Source organism: Heloderma suspectum, chromosome Z, assembly GCF_057233095.1.
Source record: "Heloderma suspectum isolate Gila_16-S chromosome Z, 16-S_ref, whole genome shotgun sequence".
Classification (NCBI taxonomy): Eukaryota; Metazoa; Chordata; class Lepidosauria; order Squamata; family Helodermatidae; genus Heloderma; species Heloderma suspectum.
In genome coordinates, this window is record NC_139476.1 from 17,413,443 (window position 1) to 17,431,945 (window position 18,503).

Below are 18,503 nucleotides of genomic sequence, written 5' to 3' on the forward strand. Positions count from 1 at the left end.
CCCCTGAAAAAACTCAGGGAGAAGAACTGAGCATGCTCAATAGCAATGGGGTGGTCTGTCAGTTGCAAAGGAAAAAGGGGGGGCGGGCTGGAAAGCCTTGCTTGAATTCCTGATGGCTTGTATTATACCAGAGGAGGACATGAGTTGCTGGCAGAACCCTGAGCAGAAATATTCCTGTAGCGGGGAAAGGATATACTGCAACAATTGTTGCAGATGCCACTTGTAAGAAATATTTTAGAAACTCATTCTTAATAGTGAAAGGACACTATTTTAAAGTAATTCAACAACTGAAGGATTTTTATGGGGAACGTTATCTAGACGATTTCAATTTCGGACTTTCAATTGACTGGGAAAGAACAAATGCCTCACCAGTGGGCAAAGGCCCCAATTTGGAAAGGACCCTGATGTTTATTGAATAACTCAACACACTAAGTTTTGAGTCATTTTATTGACCTCCTTAAATAGATGTACTTCACAGGGAACTAGAAATGAAGAATCCAACATGGTAGATGCCTTAATCTTTTTTCCTTATAAGATTATCTCTGGTGTTGAGATTGGGCCTCAGCACAATAATGTAGCATTTGGGGAGAAAGATGCATACAAGGAGACCAGCCCCAGAGGCCAAGATGGAGAAGATCTCCACTGCCATCATGGACTTCCCCTTGGTGCTCAGGTAGGTGGGCACAAAGGAGATCCAAACACTGCAAAATACCAGCATGCTGAAGGTGATAAACTTGGCTTCGTTAAAGCTGTCAGGCAATTTCCTTGCTAGGAAAGCCACCATAAAGCTAACGAGGGACAGGAAACCCATGTAGCCCAAGACAGTGTAAAACATAGGGACTGAGCCTTCATTGCATTCCACTATGATCTCTCCAGCCAAAGAATGGAAGTCCAATTTTGGGAATGGGGGAGAGGTTACCAGCCAGACAGCACAGATAACACCTTGGATGAGGGAACAGGCGAGAACAATCAAGATTGTTAACTGTCTCCCCAAGATTTTCCTTGCCAAATTTCCTGGCTTGGTGGCCATGAAGGCCAGAACAACTGTGGTAGTTTTTGCCAAAATGGAAGAAACAGCAAGAGAGAAGATGATGCCGAAAGCACTTTGTCGGAGAAGACAGGTGACCTTTGTGGGTCGGCCAATGAACAGGAAGGAGCAGAGGAAGCAGAGCAGGAGGGAAGTAAGGAGGACGTAGGTGAGGTCTCGGTTGTTGGCTTTGACAATTGGAGTGTCACGGTGTTTAATAAATGTTACCAGCACTGTAGATGTGATCAGAGAGAGGAAAAGAGACAGAGAAACTAAAACAACCCCCAGTGTCTCTTGATAGGAAAGGAAGTGGATCTTCTTGGGGATACACTGGTCTTGGTTCCTGTTTGGGTGTTGATCTTCTGGGCAAGAGGCACAGCGATCTGCATCTGGAATGAGCCACAGCTACTGAAATATCTCAAACATGACACAGATATTCTTTTTGTGGGGGCCAATTGTGCCCTCAAAGAAGGGGATGGAAAAATGTTTAGCTTATTGTAGACCTCACATTTTCTTGGTAAGTGGTGGGAACTAGGGCTGTGCACCGCTTCCGTCCGAAGCCAGAATAATGAGGTGAAGTGGGCTGATTTGGAGGTGCTTCGTCAAGATCAGAAGCAGACCAGAATAGCAACGAGGCGCCCCCAAAGCAAAACAGCTTGTCGACAAGGCACCTCGCCCGCTTCAGAGATTTGTAGCTCTTCTTATGCCTTCTGAGCAGCCCAGATAGGCTGTCTCCAAAATGTATCAACTTGTGAAAGATCAAGCAGAGGGAAGGAGGAGGAAGGAGGGGGGAAGGGGAGAGGAGCCGAAAGTGCCAAATATATCAATTTGAGAGAGATCCAGCCACCAGGAGGGGCAGAAGCTGAGGAGGGAGGGGGGAAGGGGAGAGGGGGAGAGAGGGAGCTTTGCTGTGAGTCAGCCTCCATTTGCTCATTGTGAGAGAAGTGTTACTGGAGAGAAGACTACTCTGAACGTTATTTGGCTAGAGCAGTGGTCTCCGAAGTGGGGTGCACAAAGCCCAGGGGTTGCGCAAGATGATCCATTGGGGCGCGTGAGCCACCTGATCATTGAGCAGCCTCCCACTGCCCTGATGAGCTGCCATTGTGTGCAATGGTGGTGGTGGCTGCGGCAGAAGCAGGATGGGACAGGAGCCGAGAGGGAAGCTCCGTGGCATTTCTCTCTCGGCTCCAGTCCTACTCCGCCTCTGCTGCAGCCACCGAGAGCATCTGCGCCAGTCTCTGCCAGGCATGGGAGAGCAAGCCTAAACCCTTCCCACTCTCCTTTGGCAGAACAAAGCCGAGAAGGAAGCGCGTGCTATGACAGCTATGTTACTCTCTCCCCACCCCACCCTTCTGTAATGGGTTTACCTTTCATTCTTCTTGTTTGTTCACTTAAAAATCCCAAAGGTTTTACTGTAGTTGCTTATCTTCCCCCCACTTTTCAATTCTCTCTCAACCATTAGTTTGCCCTAACTTTGATTCTGTCATCTCTCTCTCTCTCTCTCTCTCTCTCTCTCATATCTCCTTTCCTTGTTCTTGTCTCCCCTCCACCCCTTCTCAATTCCTTCCCTTCCCATTTTTGGTCTCTTTCCCCTAAAAACAATAAATAAATAAATAAAATTAAAAAACACTTTCTCTTCTGTTATGATTACAGTTAGTCCCCCCCCTTTGCTTGTAGTTTAGTGTTTGCTTTTCTTTTGTTCGTGTGCGCGCGCACGTGCGCGCGCGTGTGTGTATGTGCTGTGTGGACAAGCAAACAGTGTGTGTCAAAGGACTACACACAGTCCACATTTCCAAAAACAGTGGGCTAAGTGCTACACACATTAACAGCTATTATTTAAATAACATAATACTGCGCTGCGTGTTGCAAAGCAAGCAAGCCCAATATGAGGCATTGTCGGGGGCTTGGCAGGGGCAGAGGTGGGCGAGGTGCTGCTGTGCCCTCCTGGGAGGGTTGCTGTGTGGCTTCCTGCCTCTGTCGGTCCAGCAGACCACTGTCGTTGCCCTTTGTTCCAGTCACTGTGACCGCCTGGCAGGGTTGCTGCCTTTGTTTGCTTCCTGCCTACCCGCCAGTGTTTTCCCAGGTGATTCAGCCAGAGAGACCCTGAGTTTATTGACTGAATAGGAAAGCAGTACTAGGGGAAAGGGGTTATTTGCACTTCAAAGAAACCTACAGCAGAGTCTAGGGATCGTGACCTCCTCACCACTTCAGCGCCTAACTTGATTATCCCTTTATGAACTTTGGTTTGAGTTTCTGAGAATAGCACATTTTACCTGTGCCTAGCACCAAAACCCCTGGGCCAAAGGGTCTGAGATTTGGCAGGTGGGATGCCCTCCAGGGGGGCTGTGTGTTTCCCAACTTTCATGCACTTGTGCAACCAGCAAAAAGTTATACCTCTTTTCTTTGAGAGATTTCCTTAAAAAAAATAAATTTCACCTGTGCCTTGGACAAAAACTAGTACACTGTCTGAGATTTGACAGGTGGGATGCCCTCCAGTGGGGCTGAGAGGTGTACTTATCATGAAAACTGAAGAAGTTATGGCAGTTTGTGTTTTTGTATGCAAGTCAATGGGAAAACTCCAAAAACAAGTGATTCGGATGTCTAAATCTCGCTTATGATTCGGATCGGAGGCAAAGCAGATGGGGTCCAAATCACTTTGAAGTGAAGCGGGGCCGCTTCGGAAGGTCCGTACACAGCCTAGTGGGAACATATTTCATAAGACCAGAATCAAAAAACAAAATGCTTTTTTCCTGTTTGTTTTTTCCATATACAGATTCATGTTCAACATTCTGCAAGAAAAAAAAGCCAAATTACATAACTAAACATGAAAAACAAAACAAAACACTTGGAACTGCAGGAAATGTCACCTCCTGTGCCACCTGAATGGACAAACAAATTTTCAGGTTATTGACTGCGGAAGCTGTGGAACAGGTTACAGAAATCACTATAGACAAAAAAGGCAATTTGTTTGACATTGAGGTAACATGCTCACAAAATGACCAACCAGCTTGCCCTGATCTGCGTTCTGCCAACGTGACTTCAAGTTTGATTCCAAAACAACAACTGAGGACATGGTCGTTTCATTATGCATGAAAAGCTGAGCCAATAAGAATATGGAAAACACCCATCAGATTCTGTACTTGTGAGTTTCTTCAGTAAATTGTAATTATTTTGCAAACAAGGAAACCACAGAGGCATGCAATCCATAATGGCATTTATAGAGAAAATATTCCTAGCGGAAATGATGGACTCTTTTCCTTATCTATGATCTTCCCCTTGCCCCCACTCCACTCTTGACCCAGTACATTCTGTAGTTTTATATTGCTCTCAAAGTCGGAGCTACCTGTCCAGTTAGAAATCATCCCTTCTGGACAACGATCACATCTGTAGCAGCAAACCGGCTTCCCCTCTGGAACCTTTCTCCGGTGCCCTGGAGAGCACCGCTCCACACACCTGGCAAAGGGTGGCTTCTAAAAGGGAAAAGACAAACAACGGAAATTTCCAGGGGACAGCAAATGCACTCAAAAGAATTCAGAGTTACCCAAAATACTTTAACACTACATGATGGATAGGATCACCAATTTAGGAGGGCCAAATGACTTCTCGATGTCTGCTGGTTACTTAGAACAACCTAAAAGAGGCTCATAGAAAAGACAGAAATTTGAAGCTTAGAAGTTGCTTTATCCTGATGACATCAAGTGGATGGGCTTCCCCCGCATGACATTAGCGAGTCCACCCCACCCACTTCCCACCCTCCATGCAGACAGAGGCATGGAGCTCTGTACCTCTCTGTGCACAGAGCTCCATGCCTCTCTCTGCACAGAAAAGCAAACTGGTTCTACAAACCTGTCAGGAGCGCCCTAGCTGCCTCTTGCAGTCCCCTCCAACTCAAGACACAGACGGAAAGGATTCTTTCCAAGGCTTTATTCCTTTTACAACTTCATGACTCTTTCAGATGCTAATCACCAGCGACTAAGCAAGGAACTGCACTGGGGTAGTTAGCAGAGCAGCCTAAGCTCCAGGTAAGGCAGTTGGTCCCCGTTTGAAGGAGGAGGGCGGGAAGACCCTGAACTTATGGACTAGGGAGAGGTCCTCTTTCCCGTGGGTCCTCGGGATGCGACCGTTGTTTGCGCGCCAAGCGGGCAGAATGCCCCCTCTCAGCGCCCTCCATCTGGCGCCGCTCCCTGCGTCTGCACCGAGCATCCAGCAAGGCCCCCTCCCCCACTCTCTCGCTGCCAGGGTCACTATCCCTCTCAGGAATGCAGGCAGGAGGAATCTCTCCCTGCTGCTGTGCCTGTGAGAGATGAGCGCACTCCTCTCCCACAGGTTGTTGCTCATCCTCAGAATCAGAACTGCTCTGGGGCTCTATGGGCTCAGTTTCCACCCTGACAAAACCTTTCTCCATTGGACTTTTCCTTCCCGCAACACTCATGTCCCGACTTGAGTGTGAGGCTGATATAAAATATATTTGAGACCCGAACTTTGAAGGCTGCCTTTCAGCAAGTCAGATCATTGGTTCACCGAGGATGGCATTGTTTACACTGCCTGGCAGCAGCTTCCCAGGGTTTCAGGCAGGGACTTTTCCCCAGCCCTACCTGGAGATGCCAGGGACAGAACCTGGGACATTTGCATGCAAAAATGGCTCTTTCCCACTGGACAATGACCCCTCCGTGGACTCAGTAGGCCTGTGCTCTCATCTAGAAAGACACCTTCTGTTCTCCAGGGACAGAAGTGCACCATCCTTTTGTTCTCCCATGACTCCAGAACAAGGGAAAGCAACCTTTTTGGACCCACTGCCACATTTTCCTCTTCCCCCCGGAACTGAGGGTGTATTTGTTCTGCAGCCATCCCCCCCCCGGATTCCCTTCTCCCTCTTCCGCCTCCTCATTTCTTCCCACTGCTGTCACTTCTGTGCACTTCTGCTCTCCCTTTCCTCCCTCTGAGTTATTGCTTCTCCTGCCACCATTGCCACTTCTGTGGGCTCTGGGATAGGACAGGGGAAGGGGCATGAGGAAGCTGTCTGGCAGGCATCATCAGGGGTCTTGGCATGTGCCCTGTTGCCAGCCACTGTCCCAGAACATCCACTTCAGTCCTACCTCTGTAGGCCAAACGATCGCTTCAGAGCGAATGGTAAAGTCTTGGCCAGTGAGAGCCCCTGAATCCACTCCTCCAACTTTCACAGGAGACAAACTCCCATTTGGGAAGAAGATCCAGTTCAGGATATCATATCTATTGCCATGTTCAGTGAAAGAGACTTCATCCCCAGCACTGTTGTTAAACCGGACATTTGTCAAAACTGCAAGAATCTGAAATGGAAGAGAGACTTATTACATGAGGTAACTGTGGGTGAGCTCTGATGTCTTCTAATGACAAGCTGGAGAGGGTTCAGAAGAGGGCAACAAAGATAATCAGGGGACTGGAAACAAAGCCCTATGAGGAGAGACTGAAAGAATGGGGCATGTTTAGCCTTGAGAAGAGAAGACTGAGGGGAGATATGATGGCGCTCTTCAAGTCCTTGAAAGGATGTCACAGACAGGAAGGCCAGGATCTCTTCTGGATCCTCCCAGAGTGCAGGACACGGAATAATGGGCTCAAGTGACAGGAAGCCAGATTCTGGCTGGACATCAGGAAAAACTTCCTGTTAGAGCAGTACAACAATGGAACCAATTACTCAGGGAGGTGGTGGTCTCTCCCACACTGGAGGCATTCATGATGAAGCTGGACAGCCACCTGTCAGGGATGCTTTGAGTTGGATTCCTGCACTGAGCAGGGGGTTGGACCCGATGGTCTTACAGGCCCTTCCAACCCTGCTGTTCTATGATTCTATAATGAACTATGAATGCCATCAGGGTAGGAGACCTGTTTCTGCACTCTGTTTAGTTTAATGCTGAAGAGTTGTCTCCGTGGGGCATGATCTGCTCCAATATGCTTGCCCAGTGGCTTTGGCTTTCTTGGCTACAGCCCACCCTCAGATCTTTGAGAGGGAGTTTGCTCCTAGCAGCAAAGAGACCAACATCTGGGGTCTTCAGCTGCCTGGCAAGAAGGGACATGGGGCGGGGGAGCTGCCTGCTGAGAGCTTCTGGGGGTTGCAGCAGGGGGTGTGGGCCAACAATGCTTTATGGACTAAGGGCATTTCTACACCAGCCTAAAATCCTATCTTTAAAACAGGGGTTTCTGGTTCCGTTGCAGGATCACAACAGACTCCCTTTAAACGCACTTCCTTTCCCCACTCCTTTCCCCCTTATCAGAGTCTTCCATTATCTTTCATTGATCTCACTCCTCTCCTTGCCGCTTTTCCTCTTTTCATGGAGGAAATTCAAGAGGGACGCAATGGGGTAATTCGATAGCTCGTTATTTGCGATCTATTTAAAGACGGAACAAAGGGCATTTACAGCAGGAGATGCCCTGGAGGATCACGGTGTCATGTAACGAGCCCGGAAACTTCCGTGAAGGAGCCATCTCAATCGCAGGATAAAAACTCTGTGTGAAGGAGCCCTAAGACAATGTGTTTTTGTTGGGCGATTAACTGATTCCTCCCTTCACAACATCCACCATTGTAAATACATGATTATTACAGAAGCGATATATGTCTCCTCTACTCCTTACCCACTTCATTATGCTCTCTAAGGGAAATCATGGCCATGGAAGAATATACATGAAATATACCTTTCTTAGTATTTTCAAAATAGAGTATTGGCCCATCTCCCTGGCTCACCTTTTGCTTCCAGGACCAGACCATTGAGAAACCACTATTGTGCTATTTAGAAAATGGTCAAATGTGAAGAAGGATGTTACCTGCCATGGCTGAACATTCAGATGCATCTTGCTGTCCCCCATCATTGCATGTTTGGATCCAGATACAGCATGTAATGCATGTGCCACGGAATATATGCCATTGTAGATGTTGTTGCTGTGACTAGACATGCTCAGTTCGAATAAGGAGAAAAGCGTGTCCTGTAGCTTCTCCTTCCCAGTACACTTTCTCTTTGCCCACTGCAAGGTTTGGCCTGAATTTGGAAACTGACAGCCAAATGCCCGTTCCCACCAGTCACGGAGAAAGACATCTCCTTGTGGTTGGAATGGATTTAAAGTTTTGAGAAAATGCTTAAATTTTGCCACATCTCTTCTGTGGACTCTGAAGTGTAAAGCACCATGGATGGTTTGAAGATAACGCAAACCCAAGGGGGAGCGCATCACAGCAATTTCCCAACAGGATGTCATAATCCAAACCTTCCTAAATAGAGTCTGGGTCTTTTCTTCATGATTACCCACCCACATGGCTATTTGTCCTACAACGCTCGTGTCCCCAAAGACAATAATCACTTGGGGCTTAAACCAAGAACTAGGAATGCTGCCAGATTGTACTCGAAGCAGATGGAATGGGTCTGTTGGCTTGTACGGTTCTGTGAAGGCCACGCAGATGCCCTCCTGCTTGAACATTGGTGTCAATATCCGGATGAAATTTTCACCACGGTCATCATTGTGGACAACCAGCCCAACCCAGTTCCAGTGGAAATGCAGGAGCAGCCGGACTAAGCCCACATACTGATGATCTTCATTGGGATTGATCTGGTAGAAAGATGAAAATTCCCTTTTCTCTCCCTGAACATAATTCAACAAGCTGTAACCGAGCTGAAGGAAGGAATTTCCTGTTAGTCTGTTGCAGCAGAACTGTGTAGCATTTTAAAGAGTAGCATACTTTTCATGGCATCCGCTTCCATGGACTCATACAGCCAACCTCAGATGTATGAAGGACTATCCAGAATGAAGATGTCAATTTTAAACATGGATATCTAAATGTAAATGGAGGCTCTGTGATGTCTTTCATACTCCCCAACCCCACCTCAGTGTGGATAGCACCCCAAAAGTCAGGGTTGCCATGCAGGGAAACCCTGACACAGTTTCTAACCATTGCAATGAATAAGCCTTTGATTGATTGATTGATTGATTGATTGCATTTATATCCCGCCTTTTTTCCTCTTGCAAGGAACCCAAGGCGGCTTACATTATCCTCATGATTGGGGTTGGACTTGATGGTCTTATAGGCCCCTGCCAACCCTACCATTCTATGATTCTATGACACACAAAAGAGAAAATGTGACACAATGTTAGTGGGGCTGAACAGAACACCCCAGGAGTGCCCCAACTCAAAGCACTTTCAGTTTACATCCTATGGCATGTGGCTGAAACAATGGCTGTTTTATATGGAAATAAAAACAGAGAAGAGCCCTGCTGGATCAAATTAAACGTCCATCTAGTCCAGCATTCTGTTCACACAGTGGCCAACCAGGTGCTCACAGGAAACCCACAAAGAGGATATGAGTGCAACAGCACCCTCCCAGTCTGATACTATTGGAATCATCATGGTTATCAGGACAAGAAGCCCAGTTAATAGTCCAGTATATAAAAGACTGACTATATTTTTGTTGAGGTTGGGTGGATTCCAGAGGAGCAGCTGTATAGCTGATTGAAGCAAGAAGAAGGAATCTTGTAGCATCGTGTCATAAGACTTGTTGCTATTTCTCCCAGCCCAAAACCTTTTCTAACATAACAGATCCGTCCATGAGCACACAAGAGCCATTTTGTGAAAAAAATGGCAGTTGTGAAATAGGCACACATCTGGTCTTCTGCAAAACGGCCCATTTATGCCTGTAATCTTGCATATATGGGCCATTCATGGTGCCATTTTGTGTAAGTCTAGATGTGTGCATATTTTGTGATTGCCCATTTTTTGTTTTTTGCAAAATGGCACTCGCGGACAGGTCCTGGGTGAGCATGGATGACTTGGCGAGTGTGGGTGGTGGTGGTGGTGAGCAGGGGCAGGGGCTTGGCGGGTGCCGCTTGGGGGCACAGGTGGGGGGGAGTCCGCCAGACTCCTGGACTGAATTGGGCGCCCGTACCATCCCTAGGTAGGATCTCCCTCCCAGGCCCAACAAGATTCTAGTAGAGCATTATAGCCTTTCCCACTTAATCCTACCTTGGTTTTACATATCAGTATTGTTTCTATATTGGGCAACAAGCTGAAGGCATAGCTATCTTTTATCCTCTCTTTCCCAGTCTCCCACGGTGGTTAGCAAAAGTCTAATAACTTTCAATATATTGCATAATGTTCTCCCAGGCCTTCCTTTGAAGAGGGAATGCTTCTCTTGCCCCTTCAATGCTAGGGATGTTGGAGAATTCTGCCACAGAATCCAGTTAGGTGAGATTCTTTAGAATCCGGCCCCCCAGAGTCTGTGGCGGAACGGGGCAATCCCCCCCCCCGCCACCCCACGGAATCCCCTCGGGACAGAGCCTATCTGGTGGCGGTAGCGGTGGCAGCTCCGGTGGCTCTGGGTGGTCTTCTGGCTGCTGCCAGGCTGCAGCCGCAAATGGTGGCCTCTACGTCAGCCACCATTTGCATCCCTGCCATAGCCATGGTAGGCTACGTAAGTATCTATGTAGCCTATCACAGCGAAAGGCAGGGGCGCAAATGGTGTAGTGGCCACCATTTGTGTCCCTGCCTTTTGCCATGATAGGCTACGTAAATATATACGTAGCCCATCACAGCTACAGCAGGGATGCAAATGGCGGCCACTATGGCGGCCACCATTTGCAGCCGCAGCCCAGCAGCAGATGGAGGTCTGGCTGCAGGTAGCCCCGGCTGGCGGCTCTGTGGAGTCACCGCAGAGTGGAGCTGGCTGGGGAGGATTCGGGGGGAGGGACAGAGCACCTCCCCTCCACCACGGATGCCCCAGCAGAACCAGGTAAGTGTTTTGTACACTCCTATTCAATGCATGTAATCATTCCCCATGACAATGCTGCAATAAGTCCATACCCAGAGTCCCCAACATCTATCCCCAGATGGATCCTGTTACCTGTGGGATCTTGTAGATGCTCATTAAGGATGCAATCTCCCTTGAGGATTGAGAGTCGAGACCACCAATAATGGAGACCAGTTTATCCTGCCTGTCACATTTATAATTGGGAAATGTTCTCCCCCGAGTGGAAAGCAGAGAGAGGCTGTTCACATAGATCACTCTGACAATGTCCATGTGCTGATAGATGCGGAAGCCAAGCGTTGTGTTGGGAAGGAGAGTTGGATCCTTGTTGAGCTCAGTGATGGCGAACACCAAGGCCAGGAAGTGCTGGTAGTTCTTGATTATTGTCCTGCAATGATGAGAGTGATATTGGGAGGTTGGTGAGGATCCCAACAGAACTGGTGAGAAGTTCACAGAGAGGAAGGCCAGGATCTCTTCTCGATCATCCCAGAGTGCAGGACACGGAATCATGGGCTCAAGTTCCAGGAAGCCAGATTCCGGCTGAACATCAGGAGAAACTTCCTGACTGTTAGAGCAATATGACAATGGAACCCATTGCCTGGGGAGATAGTGGGCTCTCCCACACTGGAGGCATTCAAGACGAGGCTGGACAGCCATCTGCCAGGGATGTTTTGACTTGGATTCCTATACTGAGCAGGGGGTTGGACTAGATGGTCTTGCAGACCTGTTCCAACCCTACTATTCTACGATTCTAAGTGGAGGGTTAAAATGTCTATCTGGTTCAACCCTCTCTGAACCAAGAAAAACCTTCTAGATCAAAGACATGAATAATCCTCCATGAATGATTCACAGCAAAATTCAGATTGTTCTATTGACACTGAAAGACAAAACATCTTCCTAGAAGTATTTCATAGGAACATCTGAAGAGTCCTGCTGGATCAGAGATCTAATTCAGCACATTTATAATTTATTTCTTTATGAAATACTTTCATTATTTATATTTTCATTTTCAGTATGTGAATGCTTGGCTTACAGGTAAAGCCAAAATGCAGTCATAAAATCAAAACAAGAGTTTTTTTTTAAGTCAGCCTTTGCCAGGATCCTTCCCACAGGGCACTCCATCAGGCTTAACAATGGCTAATTTCTCTTCATTGGACCAGCCTCCTCCATTGACTTGTCAAAGAAGAAACCTGAAAGAAGTACATCCGTGGAACCCTGCTGGATCAGACCAATGTGGCTCCATCTAGCTCAGCTGTGGCCAGCCTTGAGGCTTCCTGAGAGCCCCAGAAGAAGGAGATGAAGGCAACAGCCCTCCTTTCTTCTTTTCACCTACATAAAAACTCCCATTTGGTGAAAGACTGCCTCTCGGACTGGAATCTCTATTTAGCTATCGGGGTTGATGACTGCCGATAGACCTGTCCTGCAGGAATTTGACCCTTTTTAAAGCAAACTTTAAAAAGCAAACTTTACATCTCCAAAACTTCTTTGTAGTGAAGTGAGATTTTGCACATGTGATTCAGATCTATTCAGGGCCCCGCCTTGCCTGTAGAAGCTCCCAGGTAGGGCTGGGAAAGAGCCCTCTTCGAAAACCTGGAGAGCTATTTCCAATCACTGCAGGCCAGATTGACCTAATTGCACCACAGCTGTGACATGGTATAGAGCAGCTTCTAACTAAGATCACCCCTTTATCCAGAAAAGGGCAACTGAAATGATCCAGGAGCATCTCCCCTGTGAGGGAAGATTACAACAGCTGGGATTGCCTAGCTTGGAGAAAAGACGGGTCGGGGGAGACACATAGAGGTGTACAGAGTTATGCATGATGTAGAGAATGCAGATAGGGAGACTTTTTTCTCCCTCTCTCATAATACTAGAACCCGAGGTCATCCTTGTGAAGCTGATTGGTGGGGGATTCAGGGCAGATAACAGGAAGTCTTTCTTCACACTGCGCAGAGTTGAACTATGGAATTCACTACCACAACATGTAGTGATGGCCACCCATTTGGATGGCTTTAAAAGGGGGTTGGACACATTTCTGGAGGAGAGGGCTATCACTGGCTACTAGTCCAGATGGCTATGTGCCTCCAGTACCAGAGGTAGTAAGCTTATGTACACCAGTTGCTGGGGAACATGGGCAGGAGGGTGCTGTTGCACTCGTGTCCTGCTTGTGGGTTCCCGGTCGACATCTGGCTGGCCACTGTGTGAACAGAATGCTGGACTAAATGGACCCTTGGTCTGACCCAGCAGGGCTCTTCTGATGTTCTTAACCCTCAGGACTAGAGACTTGATTTATATCCCAAAGAAGGACCTCGGTTCAGTGATAGAGCACCTCCATCAAATGCAACTTGTCCTAGAGTGAATCCTTGGCATATGCAGGCAATCCTGGGAGACAAAGACTCTCTCACACACATCCTGGAGAGCCTCTGCTGGAAGCTGAGCTAGAGAGGACTGATGGTCTGGCTGAGTATGAGGCAGCTCCTGCTGTTCTTGTTTAAAGCTGCTGTTTATTCACAGCCATGAGGACTGGCATCTTGCTTTAGTTTTAGCCAAAGGACCAAAAGGGCACAAGCCCCCAAGTTCAATCCCGAGCAGAACTTCTAGGTAGGACCAGGAAGGAAAGCCACTGTCACTTAGGGATGGTGGAGAATTCTGCCACGGACTCCAGTGAGGCCGGATTCTTTAGAATCTGCCCCCCCCCAGAGTCGATGGAACGGCCTCCCCCCCCGCCGCCACCCTGTGGAACCCCCCCCCAGGACGGACCTACCTGGTGGTGGATGTGGCAGCGGCTCTGGCAGCGGCCACCATTTGCGTCCCTACGCTAGCCAGTGATAGGCTATGTATATATTTACGTAGCCTATCACAGGCTAGCGTAGGGACGCAAATAGTGTTCCCTACGCAGGACGCCATTTGCATCCGCAGCAGCCTGGCAGTGGCTGGAGGCCCCGCTGCGGGTTTTCCCGGCCGGTGACTCTGCGGACTGGCCGCGGAGTGGAGCCAGCCAGGCAGGATTCCGGGGAGGAGGAATGGATTGCCTCCCCCCCACAGCGAGGATTCCGGGGGGAGGAACGGATTGCTTTCCCCCACCTGCGGACCCCAGCGGAGCCAGGTAAGTTGAGTTTCGTACACCCCTACTGTCACTCAGTGCAGGACAGACTACATGGGTGGGCTTTCTTGGTGGCTCAAAAGCTTTCTTGGTGACTCTGTTAATTTAGGTTTCCTCCCTTTACAGAGCAGCTACAGGGGAATTGCTGAGTTTTTTGTTGTCCAAAGTATCTCTTAACATGTAGGCCAAATGATATGGAGTAATGTGTAATTTTTAAAGCAGGGCCAGTAGTAATGTATGGCTGTGAGAGCTGGACTATAAGGAAGGCTGAGCGCCGAAGAATTGATGCTTTCGAACTGTGGTGCTGGAGAAGACTCTTACGAGTCCCCTGGACTGCAAGGAGGTAAAATCAGTCCATCCTAAAGGAAATCAGCCCTGACTGCTCACTGGAAGGACAGATACTGAAGCTGAAACTCAAATATTTTGGCCACCTAATGCGAAGAGAAAAGTTACTGGAAAAGACCCTGATGCTGGGAAAGACTGAAGGCAAAAGGAGAAGGGGACGGCAGAGGATGAGATGGCTAGATAGCATCACCAATGCAATGAATATGGACTTGAGCACACTCCGGGAGAGAGCAGAGGACAGGAAGGCCTGGCGTGCTATGGTGGGGTCATGAAGAGTCGGACATGACTGAACAACAACAGTTTGTTGATTTAGTGGGGGAAAGACGTTTTTACAAGCACCCTGAGATCTTCCAACTGGTGTCTGCACTTTGCATTAAAGACATGCAATTTCATTTAAAATATTCTGAGCAAAGGAGTTTAGAACTGAACTTCTGGCCTCAGACCTGAATGGAGTTTGCAGGCCTTGGGTTAAAATCCTACTCCTGATTGCCCCCATGTTTTCTTCATTTCGGATGTATAATTGAGGGTTGGAGGGAGACATATGTTGCTTCTGTTCTTACAAACTGGGTGTCAGAAATGCTTGCTGATCCACTGCGGATCACCCAGAGATCTACCAGCAGACTGAGAACATGTTCACCACCCCTATCTTAGATGAAGTCTGCTTGGGGCAGAGGTGGGGGGACATTTCTTAGCTGTTACCAGATTGTCAGCATGAAACAACATTATTGGTTACCTTTGATAGGGAAAAATGCCAAGTTCTGCACCTAGAAAAAAGAAACTAAATGCACAGTTACAAGATGGGGAATATTTGGCTCAAAAATACTACAAGTGAGAAGGGTCCTGGAATTGTTGTAGATCACAAGCTGGACCCAAATGAGCCAACAATGTGATGTGGCTGCAAAAAAGGCAAATGCTCTTTTGGGCTGCATGAATAGAAGTATAGCTTCCAAATCACGTGAAGTTCCCCTCTACTCAGCCCTGGTTGGGCCTCATCTGGAATACTGTGTCCAGTTCTGGACACCGCACTTTAAGGATGCAGACAAGCTGCAGAGGGTTCAGAGGAGGTCAATGAAGATGATCAGGGGACTGGAAACAAAACCCTATGAGGAGAGACTGATAGAACTGGGAATGTTGAGCCTTGAGAAGAGAAGACTGAGGGGAGATAGGATAGTGCTCTTCAAGTACTTGAAGGTTGTCACAGAGAGGAAGGCCGGGATCTCTTCTTGATCATCCCAGAGTGCAGGACATGGAATCATGGGCTCAATGTACAGGAAGCCAGATTCCGGCTGAACATCAGGAGAAACTTCCTGGCTGTTAGAGCAATACGACAAAGGAGCCAATTCCCTAGGGAGGTGGTGGGCTCTCCCGTACTGGAGGCCTTCAAGATGAGGCCGGACAGCTATCTGTTGGGGATGCTCTGACCTGGATTCCTGCATTGAGCAGGGGGTTGGAGTCAATGGTCTTGTAGGCCCCTTCCAACCCTGCTATTCTACGATTCTATTCTCTTGGTGAAACTTACGCCGGTAAAAGAGATAACTGTGATGTGGCTAAACTATGGAAGTCTTGTGTCTTTCTATAATAATAACTGCCAAGTGGTAAATTCCCACCGACGATCAGATCTCCTGGCCTGTAATAGTCTTCCCGTTCATTTAGCTTCGTCAAGAGGCACCTGGTCCTCAGCATCATCTGGTTGGCCTGGGGCAGGAGCCAAAGCAGCAGCAGCCGAATCATCAGTGACACAGAGAGACCTTCCCTTCTAGGGAATGTCACCTGAAACAGAGCAGATTTGACAGGCCCCAGCAGGGCAATTAGATCTTATGCAGAAACGACCAGACACCCAGTGATCAGACCCCACCCCAGCCCCACACGGAAGGGCTCAGCACATTTTTAACTTCAGCATGTTTTCTCCAGAATGTCTTTTGTAATTGATTTGCTGGATGAAAATCCATTGGGGATTCCTCAAGAATTACTATCATTTTGATAATTGCGCAGATGTGAAATAACCACAGCCCCAGAGCACTTTGGAGGGAGAAAGAAAGGTTCGCATCAAAGTTCTCTGTGGGCCAGTTGGACTCGACGTCAGTTGTCACTTTCTGCCCTTTGGCTTTTGTAAATCTGAGCACCTGAATCACACATGCAGTTCAGCCTTGCGCCAACATTCATTGTCCCAGACTGATGGCTGGGGAAAGGGAGGAGTTGACACCTAGGGCATTTCTACACCAGCCTAAAATCCTGCATTTAAAAAGGCACTTTCTGCTTCCGTTTTAAATGCAGGATCACCACTGACTACCTTTACATGCCCTTCTCCCCTTATCTGAGTCTGCCATTCTCTTGCCGCTTTAAGTCTTTTAATGGAGGAAACTGAAGCGGAACTCAGTGGGGTAATTTGATAGCTCATGATTTGCGATCTATTTAAAAACAGAGTAATGGGCATTTAGTGCAGGAGATGCCTTGAATGATCCTGCACTCATAAAGCCCACTGACAGGTATCCCTTTCTTCTCATCCATGTGGGAACAAATGATAACGCGAAACAGAGCTACGAAGACATCATGTCAGACTTTGAAGCTTTGGGAAGGAAGCTCAAGAACTTTGGGGCCCAGATAGTTTTCTCATCCATCCTTCCAGTAGTCAGAAGAGGGATGGAAAGGGAAAGAAAAAAACTCCGAGTGAATGACTGGCTATGAAGGTGGTGCCGGTGCAAGAGATTTGGATTCTGGGACCACAGGCTATACTTCCTGGAAGATGGGCTGTTGGCTAGGGACAAGTTGCACCTCACAAAGGCTGGGAAGAATGTGTTTGGCCACAGCATGAAGAACTTCTTCAGGAGAGCTTTAAACCGAATCCTACGGGGGAGGGAGATGTGATGTTGGGGGTAACCATGGACGTAGGATCATGCACAGCAACGGCCAGAACAGCTCTAATAGCGCCCAATAATAGTCTCCAGACACACGTAGGAAGAAAGCCAGACTGCGAAGCACATGGTCTTGGATGTCTATATACTAATGCCCAGAGTATGGGAAACAAACAGAACGAACTTGAACTCTTAATACAAGAAGGAAATTATGACTTGATAGGTGTAACTGAGACTTGCTGGGATGACTCTCATGACTGGAATACAGCAAATGAAGGATATAACTTGTTCAAAAAGAACTGGAGGAACAGAAAGGGAGGTGGGGCTGCGCTGTATGTGAAAAATACATATCTCTGCACAGAAATACAGGAGGAGGAGCTTGGAAATCCCATCGAGAGCATCTGGATCAAAATAAATGGAGCAAAGAATAAAAGGAACCTGGTGGTTGGAGTCTAGTACTGGCCACCCAATCAAGGAGAAGACGAGAATGAAACTTTTGAAAAGCAAATAGCCAGTGTTTTAAGGAAGCAGGATGTAGTAGTAATGGGGGACTTCAATTTCCCCGATATTTGTTGGGGGACCAATTCTGCAAAACATGGCCCCTCCAGGAAATTCCTGGCTTATGTGGCGGATAACTTCCTCCTACAGAAAGGAGAGGAAGGAACTAGAGGATCGGCTATCCTTGACTTGATCCTAACCAACAGAGATGACTTAGTGGATAAAGTAGCAGTTACAGGAACTCAGGGGGAAAGCGACCATGTTGTACTTGAGTTCTTGGTTCTAAGGGAAGCGAAAGCTGAGTGTAGTCAAATGCATACCCTGGATTTTAGGAAAGCTGATTTTAATAAACTCAGAACAATGATCAGGAAGGTCCCATGGCAAGCGACGCTAACGAGAAAAGGAGTCCAAGATGGGTGGGAGCTTTTAAAAAAGGAAATCCTCAAGGCACAATCACAAAGAATTCCAACAGGAAAAAAAGGTGGAAGACAACAGAAGAAGCCAATGTGGCTTCACAAAAGCTTAGGGATGACCTGAAAACAAAAAAGGACACATACAGGAAGTGGAAGGAAGGCCAAGTAACAAAGGAAGAGTACAGGCAGATAACACAGAATTGCAGGGATGGTGTCAGGAACGCTAAAGCTGAGAACGAGCTGAGGTTAGCGAGGGATGCGAAAAACAACAAAAAGGCTTTCTTCAGCTATGTGCATAGTAAAAGGCAGAGGAAAGCAATGGTGGCTCAGCTATTAAATAAGGATGGCAAAACAATAACACATGACAAAGAAAAGGCAGAGGTGCTCAATCCCTACTTTGGCTCAGTCTTCTCCCAAAAGAGGGTCTGTGACCCCCCTGGCAAAGACGAAGTCCAGGCTGAAGGGGCCAGATGAACTGCACCCTAGAGTAAGAAAGGAACTGGCAGAAGA

The 18,503-nt window shown here is 47.7% G+C and overlaps 1 protein-coding gene across 1 annotated transcript; it reads right to left on the minus strand.

Annotated features, from left to right (window-relative positions):
- Window positions 1-514: 514 nt before the first annotated feature.
- LOC146333803 (vomeronasal type-2 receptor 26-like) lies at window positions 515-17,111 on the minus strand. The gene is made up of 6 exons (XM_084825710.1): window positions 17,079-17,111; window positions 15,838-16,000; window positions 6,994-7,106; window positions 6,124-6,333; window positions 4,371-4,497; window positions 515-1,416 (listed from the first exon to the last, which is right to left on the minus strand). The coding sequence occupies exons 1-6, from the start codon at window positions 17,109-17,111 to the stop codon at window positions 515-517; spliced, it is 1,548 nt and encodes a 515-aa protein (XP_084681836.1).
- Between the last annotated feature and the right edge of the window lie 1,392 nt (window positions 17,112-18,503).